Source organism: Phasianus colchicus, chromosome 1, assembly GCF_987193195.1.
Source record: "Phasianus colchicus chromosome 1, bPhaCol1.hap1.1, whole genome shotgun sequence".
Classification (NCBI taxonomy): domain Eukaryota; kingdom Metazoa; phylum Chordata; class Aves; order Galliformes; family Phasianidae; genus Phasianus; species Phasianus colchicus.
Genome location: NC_143436.1, coordinates 58,360,174 through 58,380,878, shown reverse-complemented (window position 1 = coordinate 58,380,878; position 20,705 = coordinate 58,360,174). Strand labels below are relative to the sequence as shown.

At 39.1% G+C, this 20,705-nt stretch overlaps 1 protein-coding gene across 4 annotated transcripts in view; it reads right to left on the bottom strand.

Annotated features, from left to right (window-relative positions):
* Positions 1-20,705, bottom strand: part of DGKI (diacylglycerol kinase iota) — a 209,992-nt gene that overhangs the window by 26,092 nt on the left and 163,195 nt on the right. For all 4 annotated transcript variants that reach the window (XM_090144503.1, XM_090144510.1, XM_090144523.1 and 1 more), the window contains 3 exons: positions 19,090-19,217; positions 18,356-18,481; positions 3,183-3,208 (listed from right to left, as the gene is read on the bottom strand). In XM_090144503.1, coding sequence (XP_090000629.1) covers positions 3,183-3,208; positions 18,356-18,481; positions 19,090-19,217 — 280 coding nt within the window. The remainder of the gene's footprint in view (positions 1-3,182; positions 3,209-18,355; positions 18,482-19,089; positions 19,218-20,705) is intronic.

The window sequence follows — 20,705 nt, the reverse complement described above, 5'->3', positions numbered from 1 at the left end:
CTTCTGGCAACTAACACTAGAAGCAGGTGCTGTACACTGAGGAGAAGAACAATGAGAAACCAAAGTGAAGAGCACAATACAAGAACCTATTCACAATGCAGGAAGAAGACCGTGGACAAGGGAAAAGAGACATTTGAAAAGGGCTGTAAAAATAATGGAAAAGAAAGAAACAGTCAGGGGAAAAAAAAAGGAAAAAAGAAAAAAAAGATAAAAAGAAGAAAGGATCCCAAAGATTAAAGAAGAAGAAAAAAAAAGATCAAGAACCAAATAGCAAGTGAATGCACAAGATTGTAGAAAACGTCTTTTCTCAGCAATGGCCAACACATAACACCATCAGAAAATCATCACTAGAAAGTTGTTCAATAATAGGGAAGAGCAGCAGAAAGAAAGGACAGAGAGTGATGCCAGCAAGGTAAGATTACAGCACTATCTTAACCCTCTGAACACTTTAAAGCATTACTGCCTTATAACTCAGGATAAAAATGTTTAATATGCTGAATACATGGTTGAATACTAATTATTAATGAAAATAAGAGTCTTAAAATTAATTATTGGATCTCTACTCCAAGAAAAATATACCAGGAGAGAAATGCAGAAACACTGTAAAAGCCAGGCAGTTGAGAGAGTTCTCAGCTCTACTGTGGATCATCCCAAGTTGTGTTTAGATAATAGATTTCAGAATAATTTGAATTGCTTCCTCAATTATGCTTAAAATGGGCTGAGAAGCACCTAGGTTCAAGCTATCTTATGCTACAGCACTTTTGTCATGTTTTCATTCTACTACTTTGCCTATTTACCGCGGACTGCATATGGCACAGTGGGAAAGAGGAAATCCAAGACACTTGGATTTCCTCTCTTGGAATCACAGAATCACCGAATCACAGAATGGCCAGGAATGGAAGGGACCTCAAGGATCATGAATTTCCTACCCCCCCACCACAGGCAGGGTCACCAACCTCCCCATTTAATGCTAGACCAGGCTGCCCAGGGCCCCATCCAATCTGTCCTTGAACACCTCCAGGGATGGGGCATCCACAACCTCTCTGGGCAGCCTGTTCCAGCACCTCACCACTCTCATAGTAAAGAACTTCCCCCTGACATGCAACCTAAATCTTCCCTCCCTTAACTTAAAACCATTTCTGCAACATAGAAAATCTTTTGTGTTTGAAAGAAACTCCTACGTATTTAAACGGTTTGCAAATCTAGCTAGATATGCCAGTCACGAAACAAAACAAAAAAATAATAATCTAATGAATAGCACTACTCCATCAGCAATCTGTCAAACAAACATAGGCCTTTCACCTTGTATTACAGAAGTTTTTTACAAGAGAAAGTGAAGAGAGAGAAGGAGGGGGCTATTCAGAGATGTTTATCAAACCTAAAAAGCCAGACCCTGGCAGCAGATGGTAGATGGAAAACAGGAAGATTTTGTGAAAGAATAGAACAGTATAAAAATATTGGAACGAAGGAATACATCATGACATTAGGAAATAAGGAAATTTAAAGACGTACAAGGAAATACATTATACACTGTCTTTTGCTCTATTAATAGATAAAAATGAGGCAATTGAATAAATACAAGGGAAATGATAAAGCAAAAGTAGTCTATCATTAACAAGCTTATGCATTCCAAATCACATTAAGTCTAGATTTGGAAAGAGTATACTAAACAATAATGTTTTCAAATTTCTTCTGAGGGTGGAGAAACGGGGACTACTGTTAGCATGCCATAGGTGTCTGGTGCTTTGTATTAAAAAGCTGAGGTCATGCGAAAAAGCAGATAAGCTGTTAAATAAGAAAGCTCTCTTTGGTTCGCTATGTCAGTGTGCTGCAAATCACTAGAGGCAGATAGGGTAGGTACACCAAAAGTCAAACTGTATGCTTCTGTCACCTCCCTGCTCTTATTTATCAGGCATCTACTACGATCAGACAGGAAGAATAGGCTAGACAGGCTAGATGGATCTTTGGTTTAACCTCTTTTCTATTTCTATAACCTTGACTAAGAAATCATACGTTGAGGAGATGGAAGAGAATTTATTAATGATGGTATGTTTGACAGCCACTACACTGGATTTAAAATATCTTGGCAGGTGCCAAAGACAATGTAGGCTGCTACCTAACTAGTCACCCCACAGGTCAAACAAACATATCCCGTAACCCCTCTTGAGTCTCATCAACACCAGTTAGTATTTTTATTGCTCACTTGTGTAGTGCTCCACACATTCCCAGGCTCAGACCCACCCCTTTTATATCTTCATTTGCAAGCCTTTACTACTCCACATCAGGATCTTTCTCAAATAATTCTGATTGTATTGTCCAGAAAATTTGCTGATTTTGTAAATGCATATAAATTAGATGTCAAAATACTTTTTTTTTTTTTTTTTTTGTAGTCCAAAATAATATTCTAGATTCAGAGCTACATGGTGAATTTTCGCTTCTCAGTTTTAGTTTCTGTCCCCCCCCTCGTTCCTTGCATAACTCTGCCAGTGCTATTTCCTCCTGATTTGCAGTATGCTTCTGGACTTCAGTACCAAAGTAACAACAATTTATTGTTCTCTAAAGATATTTACACCTAAGAATCCAAGTTGATCAAGGTATTAACCAGTTAGTCACAGAAATCTCAGGAAAAGACTGAATCTTTTAGTTTACTTCAGAACAAGTGTATTACTGTAGCCTGCAACTCTTGCTATTCAAGCAATATTTTTACATGTAGAAGTTTCAGCCTGTGCTAAATTTCTTACCACGCTCCCAAACTAATTTCTGTGGTAACCAGGTAAGTTAGGTTCAAGCCTTTAAAGTATAAATCCATTCTCCTCTGTTACAAAGGTGCTGTCCTATGAGCCATAAGAGAGGAGCTCATCATTACTAAAACCATGTATTTCCCTTCAAATCCACAAACAACTTTCTACAGGTTATTCATATATTTACGTGACTAAATTGCAACCACTACCAGTTTGCTTGGGCAAGATTCATTTCACAAATTCCTCAGTATAACCTTAGCTTCTGACAGCTCCAACTACATGAACAAGCACTTGATGACCAGATGTGAACAACATGTAAGATCTAACTTTCATTTTATAAAGTTACTTTTCCCCAACATAACTGTATTAAAACAGAGCTTCCTAGCAAGTCATTGAATCTAATTTTTAATATGCTATTTGTATGTATAAAGCAGATCTTACCTTGATCTTCTGAAGAAACTGGTGACCTGAAATAGAACAACAAAATCCAGTCAACCTTTGCCATGAAAAGGTCACAAATTAGTTTCAAAAGTCTCTATGGGAAATGAGATATGGAGGAATTGAAAGGTTTTATTCTTGAGCTTATTTCAAAGGAGAGATTGTAAAGTAGCTAAGAAAAAAAAGGAGCAGAAAGCGCAGAGACCTTCTCTAGCAGCAGGTCCTGCAAGCAAGAATGGCCATATGGAACCACATTCATACAGCTGTGGTCTCACTGTTAAGCACTCATGCCACAAGTTTCTATAGGTACTTGGCAAAGAACTTTACCACTATTACTGTTAGAAATAGCTCATGCTACTTTTGATCCTGATCCTCCAAAGATTATCAGATGGACAACAGTTAAGTGTGGGCCAGGAAGAACCCTCACGACTAGAGGCAACGGAGGAAAGGGTAGCTTTGGAGGAACTCACAACTACTAAGGCCATTTTTATCATGAGTCAGTGTGATGTAGAGTATAAAATATTAATTGGAATTAACAAATTCATAATAATGGCACTTTCACAAAAGCAACATAAATGGAACAACAACAAAATCAAGGTTAAAAAAAAAAACAAAATCAACAGTGTCTGGACAGTGAAAAGAACAAGACAGCAGCAACATGTTATAGGCTATCCTACCAGTGGTTTAAACCTCTGGTAATACTCCAAGAGCAAGGGGTTATAAAACATGAGGGACCACTCAGTGCTGATAAACAGAAGGTCCCCACTGAATCCCAGGGATGGGATTCACAGCTCCCATAGCTAAAGATCTCACTCATCATGCTGTGAGTACCCATGGCAAAGGAACATAAAGAGGTGTAAAGTACTGGCCTTTCATTTTTGTCTTTGCTGCAGTAGCTTGGCTCAGCAAAACTGGGCTAATTGTATAGCCAAATCTGGGCTGTGCTTTGCTTATTGAGACCCAGATGACAGCACACAGTGGATTGGAACACTGCCTCATCACCTCCCTGATGATGATTTTCAACTGCATGTATAGCCTTCCCACACAGCTAACAATGAGTATATTCCTGTAGTGAATGGACAACTCTCACTTCTGTTGCAATACATATTTAATTTTTGCATCAAAGTACAAAAAAACAAATTACAAAAGATTTTAAAATGTTAGTATTGCCAGCAAGCAGATCAAAGTTGACATGAGAAAAGCAGCCAGAGAAGGAAGGAAAGTTAAAGTTTTAACAGAGTCAGCGGGGGCTAGAGGGAAAGCAAAGGGTTAGGAATCCTGGATTTAAAGGAATAAAGGAACTGAGGATACTCCATATCACAAGACTGAAAAGTAAGGCTGAAAGATTATATAGGACATCAGAAACAGATACCCAAATATGTGGATGCAAATCGGAAAGATGGAAAGAAAAGGGAGGTTTCCTGACGAGGTATGCAAATCTTTATTTTTAAGAAGAGAGACATTCAAACAGAAAGAGACAAAAGAGTTACAGCACAGCTGGAGCGATGGTCACTGTGAAAGGAAAAATGTGATTGCCTAATTAAGATTCTGACTGTGCTAGAAGCCAATGTATCTGTATGGATCAGAATTAATTAATCCACTATTGCCATTAAATTCTGTGATTGCTGCTGCACATCCTAAGCATGTGTCCTGCTCTGCTGTCAGCCAAACCAGCTATGCCCTTCAACTTCATCTACGTCTGTGGAAATATGGTAAAAATTAAGGCAACTCAGAGGATCAGTAGTCAAGATTAGGACTGTTTCACAGCTTTCATCAGCGTGTCAGTACCCACCAGAAGCCCTTCTGAAGGTCAAAACTCAACACAGCATTTCTGAAAAGGTTATATCATGTAAAAATGGCCATATCAAAAGGTGTGATTATTTAGGTTTTTAAAGATAATTTTTACATGCAAGAATCATGGTAGGGTCCTTAGCTGAAATATCTTGGCACTCCACCTATTTCTAACAAAGTATCTCACAGTAACAGCTGAATTTATTCCTTGACTTCATTTCTTAATTGCACAGTTTCATCACCTTTTAGACTTTTATTTGAAACAATAAAATAAACATTTGGCTTATCCCATAATTTAGCTCTTCATAATGCCTTGTAAAGCAGATGTTAGTAACTCTTTAAAAAATCAACAAGAGATGCCATCACACTACCACCACCACCTTCTCAATCAAAACACTGAAGTGTGCAATGGAAAATAGGTCTGTGCACATTTAATGTGCCCCAAATTAGTATGTACTTTGCGAAGTACGAATCCCATGCTCCTTTTTTTGCATGCTTTGAACATATAGTGGTTAAACAGTGAGAAATCTAACAGGTACTACTGTTGCTACTAGCAGTGTTTTCATTTGTCAGGCTTCATCAGGCATCTTTTGAGGTTGCATAGGCTGGTATCTTGAGAAGATAGGTTTATGTACACAAGATGCTGTGATTATGTATGCATATCTCTGCCTCACACTAATAAAGTTTGAGCCTGTTGGCTGATTTCCCATGTTATTAACAGAGGAGGTGGAGATCCAATTACTACTTTCATAAGGAAAGGCAATAGCAGGAGGTCAAACTTTTTGAGGTAGCTGTGAAGGCACAAAGAAAGGTTCTGAATATCTCAGTAACAGGAAAACCGCAACACGAGCTTCCAAATTTGAGATACCAAAGGACCAAAGACAATAAACTAGACTTCCTTTATTCCACTACTCACAGAAAGAGTATTTTGACAGAGAGAAAAGGATTTTCAACAATTTTGTATAATTTCAGGCCATACATCTAAGCAGAGGATGGAATTTTCCAAATCATTCAAGCACTGTCCTAACTACTCCAACAGGAGTCATGCCTGTAACTACAGTGTAAGGAAGTGAAGAATTGCCGACTTATTTTAAAGTCCACTTTGTTAGTGTTGGGCACTTTATGCATTGTTTGGTCTACCCCATTCTTATGAGAGGGAGGAAGGAAATGAAAAAAAGAAAGCATAATGACCTACTTTAAACCACATCCACTCTCTCCACAGCCACAAGGGACTTACCTGACAACAAAAAAATCTGGTGGATGCTCATATTTCTAGTCACACATCTTTTTTTCAGTTCTTTAAGAAGTGTGAGGGATATACTGTGGCAGCAATGGTCACCAAATGGGTGCCCTGAGAACGGTGGATTCCAAGCTGCTAACATCCACATAGGAAGTGTCTAACTAGCTCCTATCTGAGAATGATTCTAGCTATGTGCTTTACAGCCACAAAGAGGCAAAACATCGATCACAACTTCCGTGCCTTATAAAAAGTAGAGACAAATCAGAGGTACATCAGAAGAACTAACATGCTGTCAAGATCTGTATCCCCACCTGGGTCAATACACTTTGCAAATTAAATCAAGAAGAGATTTCCATTTAGTTCAACCTTCAGGAAAAGGATCTGGCACTGCAATATCCTGATCTTGGATACTTTGGAATGGAACTGCTTATTTTTTCGACATCAACAACAGTTACTTGTTTATACTCTTCTCTTGCTGGAAAATTAACAGTGTTGCCAAAACTAACTTGTAGGTTCATCATCACCACTACCAGCCCTTCCCCAAAAGAGAGTAAAGAGGTCCATATGTCTATGACTGGCTACGTTTTCAGAATTCTTATGTTCTTCTACCAGCATTGCTCTTTCCCATACATAGAAGTGAAAGGGAAGACCAATTGCAAATGTTTTCACCAAAAAGTATCAATCTGATTTCTCTGTCCTGAGTTTGCTGGTGCTTTATGAAGAGTTTTTGCTGTACTGATTAATTGAAGAGAATACAAATCTTACTACAACAACAGGAAGAGGATCAGAAAGAATGAGGAAGAAAGCATGTTGCCACCTTTTCATGCTGTTCCCTTCTTTTCATGCATCCCTTCTTTTGCTACAAGTCCTGCAGTGTTGTTCTCCCATTGTACAGCATGAAGTTCTACTCAGAAGAGATATTAGCACCTGCAAGCCTCAGTCTACAATGGAAGCTGCATGTTGCCTAGTCTACAAAAGCCAAGCACTATACTTCGTCCTTACACAAGGTGCACAAATAAATTCCAGCAACTTAGCTTATGCGCAAAAAAGCCTGATAATGAAAAAAGACCCTGATCATCCATTCATGAGATGCTTCCAGGAAATGAGAAGACTCATGGTATTGAAGGCATGAGACGTGTCCTCCTAAAACAGCACTGTGCCTCAGAGTTCAGAAACTGATCCAAAGCTCACTGATATTTTTCTGCTCACTCTTTCAGTGTTTAGATCTTTTGCTGGCCTAGGTCTAATCCCTGCTGCAGACAAGACAGTTTTCTGTATCATGAAAGCCTTCTCCAAACAGCCAAATACTAGGAGTTGTTTCCCAGTGCATTCCCCAGTGTGCAAGCATTAGATTTATTCAGTACTGGAGGGGTGGAGGAAGAAATATTCATTTCTAAGCAAGGCAGGTCAGGGGGCTGTCACAATTTAGTGCCTAGTCAACAAAGACTTCCAAAATCCAGAAGAACACAGCCTACCTCCAGCAGACGAATTCTAACAAAATTTCAGCAAATTGGTACATTATTCATGAAGACAAAAGCCTCTGGAGAAACAAACCCAGAGCTGATGTGAAGTTGCTATTTTAATCAATAAACCTGTAGCAGAAACCATCTGCACTAGGCCTATTTAAAAACAGCCATTTAGAATTTAAAGGCCAAATAACAATCCACATGCAGCAATTTTGCTGGGTTTTATGACCATTCGTCTTTTTCCCCAGCTCAAGCAACGTATTTTTGCAAACTTTCTCATTCACATACCTGCCTGTGAGCAATGGAGAGAAAGAGCTTTTAGATTAAATCTGCTTCTCCTCATTTTGTGTGTTCATCTCTTCAGAAATGAAAATAGCATTCCTGCAGGGATTTATTCACATATTCTCTGATTGGAATGAAAGATAAGTCTTAGCACATTAATTATTTTTTTTAAAAAAAAGGTGAGGAAACTCCCTCATTCAGCAAACTGCATCAAAACCTCTGGGACTGGCAAATTCCCTGCAGCTGCAGACTGTGACTTGTATCTTCCTGGCAGAAAAGCAGAACTACTTGTTTTCCTGCTCTCTCAGCATCTCTTACTTGGAGAAGCCCAATAAAAGTTAAATATAACATTCAGCCTAGCTATTTTCTGTCATGGCACTTGACAGAAAATACAAGTCTAGAAATTACTGAGAGCTCCAGCCTTCCACTTTCAACCTACACTTGCCCAATTCTAAATGACCCATGTAGGCAGGAGAAACAAGGTAGGAGAAACAAGTTAAACAAAGGCAAATGGAAAGTTTAAACCTGGAGAAAAGCAAACTCATTCAACGGGACATACTGGGGCCAACCAGCATTTCAGAACAAAATGTAGGTTGTTAGTTGCCTACAAGTTGAATGTCAATCAACAGCATGCCCTCACAACAATCATAGAGTCATGTAGCAGAATCATAGAATGGCCTGGGTTGAAAAGGACCTCAAAGATAACCTAGTTTCAACCCCCCTGCTTGGCAAAATCACCAACCACCAGACCTTCTGGCCTTGCACATCTCCAGGGATGGGGTATCCACAACCTATGTGGGCAACTTGTTCCAGTGTGTCACCACACACTGAATGAAAGCTAACTGTGTATTGGGTTGTATTCACAACAGTATAAACCTAAGGTAAATTAAAAGGAATTTTCCCCTTTACTCTGTGAGACTGTACCTGGTGTTTTGTATCAAGGTTGGGGCTTCCCAGAATGAGACAGACATTGACAAACTGAACTCGAAGGGTCACAGAGATGGTGAGGGCACATCAGAGGTGGCTGAGGGAATTGGAGTCATGCAGTAAGAAAACTCAGGGGAAATCCTATTGCCTTAAACTATCTAATGCAAAGGTATAAAGAATACGGGGCCAGAGCCTTCCTGAAGTAAAAAGGAGGAGGAAAGATAGGATGAGAAGCAACAGTCACAAGCTAGAACATGGGAATTTCAGACTGGATGTTAGGAAAAACATTGTGTGGATGACCAAAGAGGGATACAGGTTGTGCAAAGATATTGTTGAATTTCCAGCCTTGCAGACATTGAATGCTCAGCTGGACAGAATCTGAAGATCTGTAACGGAACCTATTTCAAATAGAGCTGTGTTAGATGAATTTCAGAGGTCCTTTCCAACTCATTTTTTGCAATTTTATAAGTCTCTCTACAATGCTTTCTTTTATTAATATTCCATTTTTCTTGTCACTCTTATAAAAAGTATTTCTCTCAGACAATGGCAACACTGTCTCTCACATGTGGGAAAATGCTGACCAGCAGTGCTTCCTGAATCTAAAAAAATCCACTCAAGTCACTTATTATTTTACAGAATTCAATTCAGACATATCCTGTCAATCAGTACCAACAGTCTGGAGAGTCTAATTTTTTTTCTAATTCCATTAAGGGCAAAGATCAGCAGGTTACCTGGCATCTCTGTAGCTTCCTCCTATAGCCTGTCTCTACCTGTGTCTGCATGAGGAGCTACGAGATATTTTATGTGGTAGCAGTGGCAATGGGGGGACAGTTGGACTAGATGATCTTGTAGGTCCTTTCCAACCTTGTGATTCTATGATTCTGTGATACCTGCACATAAATTTGTGACTAGCCCAGCAACTCAGGTAGTCTGGTGCTTCATAGGAAAACCAGGGTAGCTCTAATGTATCCACTTGTTGTGTCTCAGGCATATCTGTACCTCATATTGTTTCATATCTTGTCTCACTACTGTCTAACTTTTTTTTTTTCTCTTAACATCTACTGTATTTCTCCGTCCACTGTAAAAGACTTCAAGAGAAGGCAGGCCTGTATCACCACAATACAGTTATATCTGAAGTTGTACTGACACCCAGAGGAATGCCCTGGGAATTGCTGCTTAACTAGGGAAGAACAGATTTTCAGAGCAGAACAAAATGTAAATCCAAGCGTGCTTAACTTTGACTTAAAAATTATAAGAAGAAAAAGATGGATAAACATTCTAATATGTTTAACTTGAAATAGATAGCTTTTCTTTGGAATCGTCATCAAAAACATGACCGAAGAATGCTGAATTGCATCTTTGAAAAGAAGGCATTTCCAGGTGCCTATCAGGATCACTGCAGGGTGATCCAGGATGTTTGTTGATTTTCTTTTTTAATACTTGCCTCCCGTTTCTTTCATCACCACATGACACCAAAGTACCACAGGGGGAATGTAAGACATTCAGTTTGAAGAGATCCTGATCCAAGACTCTTTGAAAAGGTATTCTTCCATTTCCAGTCTTGAACTAAATCTTCAAAATCCTCACTGACCTACTCTGTCAATTGTTCAACAAATCTTGGCAGAGTGGGATGGAGGAAAGGTGCAAATAAAGCAGTGGCTTTCTATTTAACCCAGAGAAAGGAATCATTTTGATAACTGAAAAGCCATGACAGCCATGGCACACTGGTTATATTGATTCAGAAATCACATCCCCAGCTTTGCCCTCAGGTTGGATGGAGATGAAGCACATCAGCTGCTTGGTATCCTGGGACAGCATCCAAATAATGACAGGCCAGCTTGGATTTCTAAATAATCTAGAAGCTGCCCTAAGTGATGCATTTGCTACCACAAAGCAAACCAGTGACTCCTGGTAAATTGCCTTTAGTGGTTTTGAGAGGAGGGAGACTGAAACATAAGAATCCCTCAGAAAAAGGCTCATGCAATTATGTTCATAAATAAGTGGCCTGGTTTTCACAAGTGCTAAGCAGTAAGTAACCCTCACTGCTTACCATTAATTAAAAAATAAAAAAAATCAATTAATTTGTATAACACACACCCCTCTATAATCCTATGCAGAGCAGATCTGCTGAGCCCTTTACACTCCTGCTATGGGGTAAATAATGGAGAATAAATCTTTGTAATAAGAGTTTCAGATAGGTTTTTTGTGCTACACTTTTAGAGGCCTGGCAGAGATACAAGAATCTAGGAGTCAGGGTTATACTGGCTCCAAGCCACTTCTGGCTCTCTGGTTTCAATTCTTGGCAGGCATATTTTAGCCAGGTCCATCTGTCCCTCCTTGCCCATGGCCATTGACACTGCCAGGAACCACAGCAAGGATATGTGCTATGGCCCCACTCTTCATGTATTTCCCTCTTAGGCACACACATCTGTGCCAGAACTGCTAAATGCTCACTCAGTCTCAGCTACAGAGACAAAGAGCTGGGTGTTAGAGCTCCTTTCACAGCACAAAGGAGCAGCAGGCAAGCAGGGACAACTTTTCTCCCTACTCCTCTGAGTACTTTCCAGATTTCAGAATTTTCTCCTTCCTCCCAAAACATGCTTCAGCAGCTTTTCAAGAAGAGACAGAGCCTTCTACATCCTCACATATAAAGCTGCAGCCAGGGGCCTAGGACCTGCATCCAAGACATGGAAGAACAAGGGCAGCCTGGGAAATGGGCTCCCCCACCCTCAGCAACTCCCCTAATTGGAGTGAGCATTGATGTCAAAATATTGCTCCCACTGTCATCGAAACAGTCCAAGTTTTATGGGTCCAAAATACTAAATTGCAATCCTCAAAAGACGACCTATTTTTATGTGATGGGTTTTTTTCTAGCTTTTTCTGTATGATCTTTTGACACTTGCCCTTCCAGTTTTCCAGCTACAGATGAAATTCGAACATGTGGATACCAGAAGAATTTGGAGAAAGTTAGCAAAGGCTTGACTTTTTGGAGCATAAGTCAAGTAAGCCAAAGTAGCACTTCTGCATGATGATCTAGAGCAGCTTTTTTGTTTGATTGTTTGATTGTTTTTACCAAATTACATTTTAATTATCTCTGCAAACCTGTTAAGCCAAAACCTTATAATATGTATAGAATATCAACAAATAAAGTCTGAATGCAGTTTATGAGATGTCCTAGTATGAAAGGTTAGACATTCTATGTTGTTTGATGCACGTTACATGTCACAGCATTACAGATCAGGACCATGCCCTGAACCTCTAAAAGCTTATTAGTCTTGGATTTCATAGAATTATAGAATCATTAAGGCTGGGAAAAAAGTACTGAATGAGAGCACACTAAGAACTGGTCTCCTCTCCAAGCAAATAGTCACTCTTTATGGCAGCAACAGAGAACATGGACACAGGTTTGCTTTTCCTGCAAAATCCTCATAAATCTAAGACCTGGATGGTTCTTTCAATCTTACTTCAGGTCTTACATATAGATAACAAGTACACAGAAATAGACACATATATGTTACCTAAAACAAGAAGGTTCACTTATTTTCCAGCATTTATTGGACTGGAAGCTTGCAATGCTGGAGGTTATTTATCCTGTATTTATGAGTGCTCAAAGCAAGCTCAGAAAAATACAGGCACCCTTTCTGTTGGTCATTCTGTATGATATGAGTAAACCCAGCTAGCCCCTCTTCCAGTGTCAGTAATGTATATCTCTGGGGGCCCTGCATCTGCTATTCCCACTCCATAAAGCTAAGGAGGGGGATATTCATATCCCACAGTGGAATCATCAGTTCTCCTCTGTCCTTTTCTTGCCAGTTACATTTACCACACACATGACGCTCTCAGGAAAGCAGTGGACCCTAAAGATCAAATTATCAAATGTCACTTTCTTTTACCCAGTCAAACAGAAAACAATTATACAGGAAGTGACTGTCTTGATACGTTCCTCTGCCTTCCATGCTATACATCTGCCATACTTCTTAGTATAGATTTTGCTTCTCGCTCCAGGAGCTGAACTAAGCAAGCAGAATGGAAGCGAAAGGTAAAAATAAAAATGAGAAAAAGAAAGAAGGGAGGGAGGGAAGGAAGAAAGAGGGGAAAGAAGAAACTTAATGAATTGTAACAAGAAATAGGACAAAAAAAACAAAAAAACAAAAAAACACAGAGAGAGCACTTTTCTATTTTTACCTTGGCAATCAGCCAGAGACCAAGTGTAGATTAATAGCTGTTACAGCAAACAAGTTAAAAGTGAGGCACCTACTTATCTGTACTCTGTCAACATCAATTTCACCTTTTAAACACACTCCAAAACTTACATTCCACCTTGAAAACTCATTTTCCTCTTCTTATTTACTGAAAATATTTGGAAAGTGTTTTCAAGTGAGATGGTAGCTGATTTTTTCAACGTCGGGGTAAGTAAGTCCCTTTGGCAAGAACATGTGTATTCTGTACTTAAGGTCATAAAAGGAGAAGAGCTGCACCTCTCGCACTTCTCTTTTGGAAGGCAGCCTGCCAGTCAAGAAGCAAGATCTCTCTAAAGAGGCCAATTTGTAGTCTCACGGTGTGTGGGAATGTTTTGCATGTCACTGTCTGCCAAAATAATTTGTCAGTAGAGTGAATACCTTCAGCTGTGCATCAGGTGTTAAGATGCAACAAAAGTCATTAAGAGCCCTCATTCTGAGTGCTTAGGGGCAGGTGGGTGTGAAAAGAGAAAGCTAAACTCCCACCCAATCCACTCTGGAGATTTACATTTTGAAAAATAAAATCATTTGGTACTATAAGTAGTATAGGATGCAGTATAGGATGTACTATTCTATTTCCATTACATACTGAAGGAGCAGAAACACAAACCTGCTTCCTCAGATGTGCTGGCTGTTATTAAAACCCCTTTGCAATTCAGCTTCTCAACAGCAAAAGCTGGAGACTTATTTCTGGAAGAAAATAAACACAATTTCCACTGCACTCACATTCAAAAATAAGGTTTTACACAGGCAAATCAAATCAAAATTCCAGTTTCTTCTTTTCCTAATTACTCTTAACAAGGGCAAAAACAAAAGACAATGTCTTAAGACTCAGTATTACTGGTAAAAGGGTTGCCAAGACAATGTGTCTAGGATCTGTATGTACCAAATACTAATGACTGCTGCAGAAATTTTAATAAGTAACAAATATGACTTTTCTACATCCCAGTTCTGTGTAAGTGCAGTGGACTTTGGCAGCAGTGACATCAAATCCTGCTAATGAATGAGGGAAGTGGTAATTAAATGATCTTCCATGAATTCAATCACTTAAAAGAAGAAATTGCTAAAAGTTCATGTAAAACATTTTTCAGAGTCATCTGATTTTGACTGTTTGCAGAGGTCACAAAGATGATCAGAGGGCTGGAGCATCTCTCCTTCGAAGAAACACTGAGGGAACTGGGCTTGTTCAGCCTGGAGAAGGCTCCAAGGGGACCTTGCTGTTGATATGTGGTGACAATTTCCCTAGTCCTGTTTCTGTCTCCTCAGATGTCAGATCAAAATGCCAGGATTTCCTCACGCTCTTAACAATTTCTGAATACATGAAATTCTCTATTCCCAATGTCTGGGCCCAAGAGAATAAAACAATTAATAGGTGTCTTCTTTGTCAAGAAGTGCTCCAGAAATTAGAGTAAGGGAAAGTTTACAGCAGCAAGTGAAGAAAAGGCTTCCTAATGATAGATAATTTTTAGCTTCCATCTAGAACATAAGCAAGAATTTAACTACTGTGACTGCATTACATTGACAGTAGTGAGAGCTTTCATAATACAAGACCAGGTCTCTCACTGAGGTGCATCAGTTTTTACCACTCAATCTCAGTGAGGAACTTTGCTTTCATCAAAACAATTCCTTATCCACTTGCTGCATACTTATAGTTCCTTTTTTTTCTTCACATTCTTCAAAGTACTTTTCTTATGTAACACATATTTATCTGTCCCTGAAACATTTTCAATACTCTTTACATCATATTTTCTCTTCTTTGAGTTCTTATCCTTCCCTTCACTAAGAGCATTTTTAATACCAATTTTCTTGCAAGACCTGGAGAGCCAATTTAGGCAAGTCTTTCTCATGCTCCATTTTAAGGTAGCAAGAATGGTGCCTTACAAGCTATTTGTAAAAGTGTTTAAGACAAAATAAGGGAAAGAAAATGCGTTGAGCACAAATTGACACTGCTTTTTGTTAATAATCCTATTTTAAGGACTATACAAGCACACAGTGAAAGTAAGATATGACCTATGCTGTCTCACAAACAAGACTTGCTCAAAAGTAATCACTACTCATGTAATGTCTGGGAAAAGGCGTTTATACAGCTGTACAAATAGGCAGTTAAAACATGTATTTTACTTATATAGCTTAAGCTTGTAAACTAAATCTGAACTAATCCAGATTTTACTATCAAAACACACCAAAATAGACTTTTTTGCTTATTTAAGAGCTGGCACTGAGTTTTCCAGTGCAAAAGTTTTGGAGAAACACTTGGATTTTTTCAACAACATTTCAAAAATCACTAGGCAGCTCCTGCACAACATGTTTAAATGCTTCAATATTTTCTTGACTTCTACTACATGAGCATTCCTTTTCCTTTCTGTATGCAAGCTTTGATCCCTGATGTTCTTCTCCCCTTGTACCACACAAAGATTTCACTTTTTAAAAATAATAACAAATATCTTCTAACATCTGTACAATAGCACTGATTTTCTGGGCAATTATCTGATTTTTGTGCTTGAGTTAAAACACTTGGCAGTCAGCCTTTTTCTGCTTCCCTCTCATGAACTAGGTTATTATTGCCTCATAAAGCAGTGCCTGGGTGATATTACTAGCTAATTAATGTCTATTTAGTGTAAAGGGCTTCCAGCCCCTATAGGTGTTTTTTCTTTCTCTCTCTGACAGGGCCAGATGGCACTCTGGCCAACCTTCATCCACCCTTCACAAGCTATGCACTCAGTTCATACAATGCATCTAGCAGCTTTGGAATAACATTACCTTTATGTATGCTGAATTGTCAGATACTAGAAGAGTGGTTATTACTGCTGTAACAACGGGAATATAACAATGTAACAATGGGAAAATGAGTTATTTCAATCAAAAGACAGATTAAACATCTAACAAGGAACAGTCACTTTTTCATTTTTGTATGTAGTTGTGTTGCTTGTTTATTTTCTCTCTCTCATCATGTAATAAGTTGACAAACACATAATTAGAAAAAGAAATGGCCAATAATGAATGCATGAAATAGGATCTGAGGCAATGGTCGTGCCTACTTCACTGCACCATTAGATCACAGGATAAATCAACAATGAATCCACTCATGTTCAAAGGAAGAGTGCAATTACATGTTTCAGTGGAGCCAGTCCAGAACACTTGGCTGTTTTCAAGATCAAGCACCAGCATTACAAGAAACTGTCCTCCCACTGGTGCTGTATGCACCTTTGACACTGATTTGATGTTCCTTTTAAGATATGACATGCCCCAGCTCCTGGCTACTACATCAAGATGCTGATTTTCATGGTTTTTGCAGTCCACTTATCAGTCAGTCACACATCAAAGAGTATTTGGAAAGGGTAGGGGAAGGAAGAGCAAAACATGAAATATGATTATTAGTTAAACGGCACCTGAAAATTAATTAACATGAACCTGATTAAAAGTAATAGCGTAAATAGTTTTCTCTCCAATGATTACTTCCACAAAACCATTACAGTCAAATTACTTTCTACACCAAAAGTTTGTGATCAGAAACAATGTCACAAACCATAATTATTTTCAGAGCACATATTGTCTTCTTTAATTAATGGAAGTCTGTTAGCAAACTTTGTCTTTTTAGTTATACTCCTCACTTCTCAGAACACATTACTCCATCTTAAGGAGCTCATATACAGCAATGTCAGAGACAATCTGAATAGCCTGCATCTATACTATGACCAACTACAACCTAATCTGCTCACAGTATCTGAGGAGGGTAACTTTCAACTCATGTTTGAAAGGGAAATGACCAACCTCAGTTGAACAACTGAAAGACATTCTATCACAGCAAGTCCTACTCCACTTGCCCTACTGACAGGATATAGGATCTCACACTTTGATTTAGATGTGGTACACAATATTTCAGACAAATATGAAACACTGGTGACTCTCAAAACATCCATGGGAACCTCCTGAGTGTGAGGAGGTGTCCCCTTTGTGCTCTACCATATTCCTTTTTAGGAAACTTTATTTTAGGGAACGTTAAAATCTCTCAGCAAGTTTTAAATGAAAAAAATTCTGAAGAGACAAACTTCTGTAAAGAACCTGTGAACCGCTCTCAGCTGCTAAAAATATAAAAGTACTCTAAGTTCCTTCTTTAAAATACCAGGTTATAAACCACATTTAATTGGAAAATCAAGAACTCAAAAGCTTGAAAATACCAGAGCACATGTTATCTGAGCATCATGCTCCAGCTTTGTAGCACACATACATGATGACAGCCTTTAATTATATTGATACATACTACATTATTCTAGTGGACTCTTTCTTCAATGTTTAAAAACACCCACTTAGTATCCCTTCCTATTCTTTATATGCAGTACACAAACTCAAGGTTCATTTATCCCCCACTATCAAAACTGTGCACAGAATGTAAAGTGATTAATTTTCTCCTAAGCATCTCCGACAGAGTTTTGCCATAACATCTGAGCTTCTTTGTGACCATGAAATTTACCCTTGCTGTGTTCCTCTAAGGTAAGACTGCAATATTATCTGTATTCCGCAGGTGGGAAAATGAGAGTCAGATGAAGGAAGACACAAACTTTCAATTAATTTTAGTAATACAATCTGAGGCACATAGAAAGCATATTACTCACTTTCCAGCCCTTCACTCTCTTTCAACATCTTCTTGCAATCGCCTCCCAGAAATCCAGCCTACCTCAGTGCAGACAAGCATGAAGTGAGGAGTCTGTTGTCACTGACCATATGTGAAGTTTGTTTTAAATTCTGAATCATTCAGAAATTCTGTGGAGGAAACTGAGAAAAGCTAGCCCTCCCAGAGCAGCTTTCAGCTGCCATAACTGTAATATCTTCTTCTCTCTACTGCAGTCCCCTGCCTAATTTACTATACAGCTATCAGCTTTGCCACAAATGGGACAATGTCTAAACATACTTCAGAGCTTGCCCACCTGAATAATGAATAATCTGCATCAGCTCATAACTCTAGATTCTGGAGAGAAACAGCCACCATGCCCCTAACCTGTCCCTTCCCTCTCATTTATCTGGACAGAAAAACAAAGACAAAAACATATAAATAATGGAGAGGGAGAAAGAAACAGAAATGATTAGAAGTGAGGAACAAAAGAGAAGAAACGAAGGGATATCTGTTGTTTCAGCATGTCAGCACAACACTTTAAATCTAAAGAAGGCAGTAGGAGTTGTCTATGGTGATGGTGACAATATGTCATCAAGCAGAGAAATGCAGAGGGCTCTTACTGCAGCATATAGGTCTGGCTGGCGTCCTTTTGTTTGTCAGGTACCTCGTAGTGCGGGGAAATCTTGCCAAGGCCACTGTCGCTTAACATCCTCTTTCTAACAGCAGGGTTCCACCGATCTGATATTCTAGGAAGGGAAGGAAAAGAAAGGCTTTAAAACTCAGAAATTATCTCACATACTCTGCTTTGTAGCTTTTTTATGCTTGTATATTCCCAGTATTTTTCAGCCTGTTGCAAGCTAGCTTAGCTTACTTCACCATGATTAGAAGACTCTTCCTGAAAAGGAACAGGAGCATTTCTAGTCTGCCTAGAGGACAAGGAAAAACAAAGACACTTCACAGTAATTCTAAGACTCAAAGGACTTCAGGGCCTTAAATATTTCTATCAGAGCCCTGACAGTGCAGAGAATAGGTTTATAACTTGATAGATACATGTTTCATTATCAGGGGGTGGTAAGGCACTGGCACAGGCTGCCCACAGAAGCTGTGGAGGTCCCATCCCTGGATGTGCTCAAGGCCAAGTTGAATGGGGCCCTGGGTAGCAACCCTAACCATGGTAGAGAAGCTGGAACTAGATGACCTTAAATGTCCTTTCCAAGCCTGTAATTATCACTGCTGCACCTGATTCTGCCCCCAGATCTAACACTTTCCGATATCTCCCAACCTTTCAGCAGAAGGGATCAGAAAAGACAAATTCTGTTGTGGCTGCTGAAGGCCAAATCCCAGCATCACTCACCCAGAGGCCTGCTCCACTACCAGATCAGGCATTCCAGGTGGCGTCCCCCCCTGCTGTGACATTACCAGCTCTGGATCCAGAATAAAAATCTCGTCCTGCGAAATTTCCGTCACAAAGTGCAAATGTTCCTGTTGGAATGATATAAGGAACAAATAATGAACCTGTGGCATCAGCGTTCACTCAGAAAGCCCAGCTGGCTATAGGAAATCTGGGAATACATCAGACTAAAAAGAATTTATGGCACTTGTCTGTGTATTTAAATGCATACATAAACACACCAAGTCAAGTTAGCAATAAGCACTCCTTAGATTTTAAGCCAAACAAGATTCCCAGCCAGCAAGCTTCACACAGCAATGCTTAAGAGGCTGTTGCTCAGTGACTTTTGTCCATCAACACCATTCTACTGAAAACTGGAGGCCTACTCAAAAAACTGAGTCCTACACATCCAGCTGAGCACCAACACCTAAGTCCTGCCCTCAGATAATAGGATTTTTCATTGTTTGGAGATAGTCTCTAAAAACTCAATTGCTTGTACATTCTGGACTTGCATCCTCATTAACAAAGCTCTCTTTTTCAATCCCTCTTTTTTTTTTTTATTGGCACAGAAGTCCCCTTCAGAAATACTGAGTATGAGAAGGTCTGTCTAAGTAGGAGGATGGGCAGGGTACTTTCCCACATTTTGTGCACAGGAACCATCACGCAGTATTTTTTTTTTCTCATGGAAACACATGGCAAAGGAGTAGGAGGGAAAGATGACACTGTGCAGAGCCAGAATTAGAAAAATGCAGAATAAACAAAAGAAAATGGCATTGCTCAGTTTAGTCTGTAGCAGCATCTTCTTCATCCTTGCTTTCAAAATTTTCAAGTACAACTTCATCAACGCATATATATGACTGTGTGCAAAGGCCTTTGGCTCAGAGACCTCTGAGCTAAATTCACAGCTCCTTCCGACTGAAATAAACTACAATCTGCAGATGTTCATTTAATTCAAAAACAGCTTACATTGTTCTCAGGGGAACAAGACGCAAATGACAAATGGGTGAATCAACAGTTTACATTTCATGCTGAACCACTAATTGGTCAATTCTGCCTATAAGTTGGGAAACATCAAAAGCTCTGTAAAATTTTCAAAGTGTCTTTCAGAAAATATATTCAGATTGGCAGATCTTACACCATGGGTTTGAATCTAATGAAACAACATGTTGTTTTGGGTTTCCTTGGGAATATTTGACATATTTGTTTATAATTCTCGGCTTTAATCATACTCATTTCTACAGTTATTTCATGTCATACACAGGACTAGGACTTCTGGTGTCTAAAAATATCAATGAAAAGATAAAAATCAAGCACACTAATGTAGCACAGATACCCTTACTAAGATATGATAAGGATGATTAATGTAGAACATCCTGATTTGTGTATCAAGTTGGTAGTTAAAAAGAAAAGCACATGATTAGCAGATACAAAACTTCAGTGAGCTCAGTGAAATGATGCAAATTATGTCTACTGAAAAATGGTCCAGAATTTTTTCTCTGCTTTTCAGAAGACATCATCAGCATTCTAGAGTACACAGGAGCAATGGCTTCATTTTAAGATGCATCTGGCATGGCTTTAAA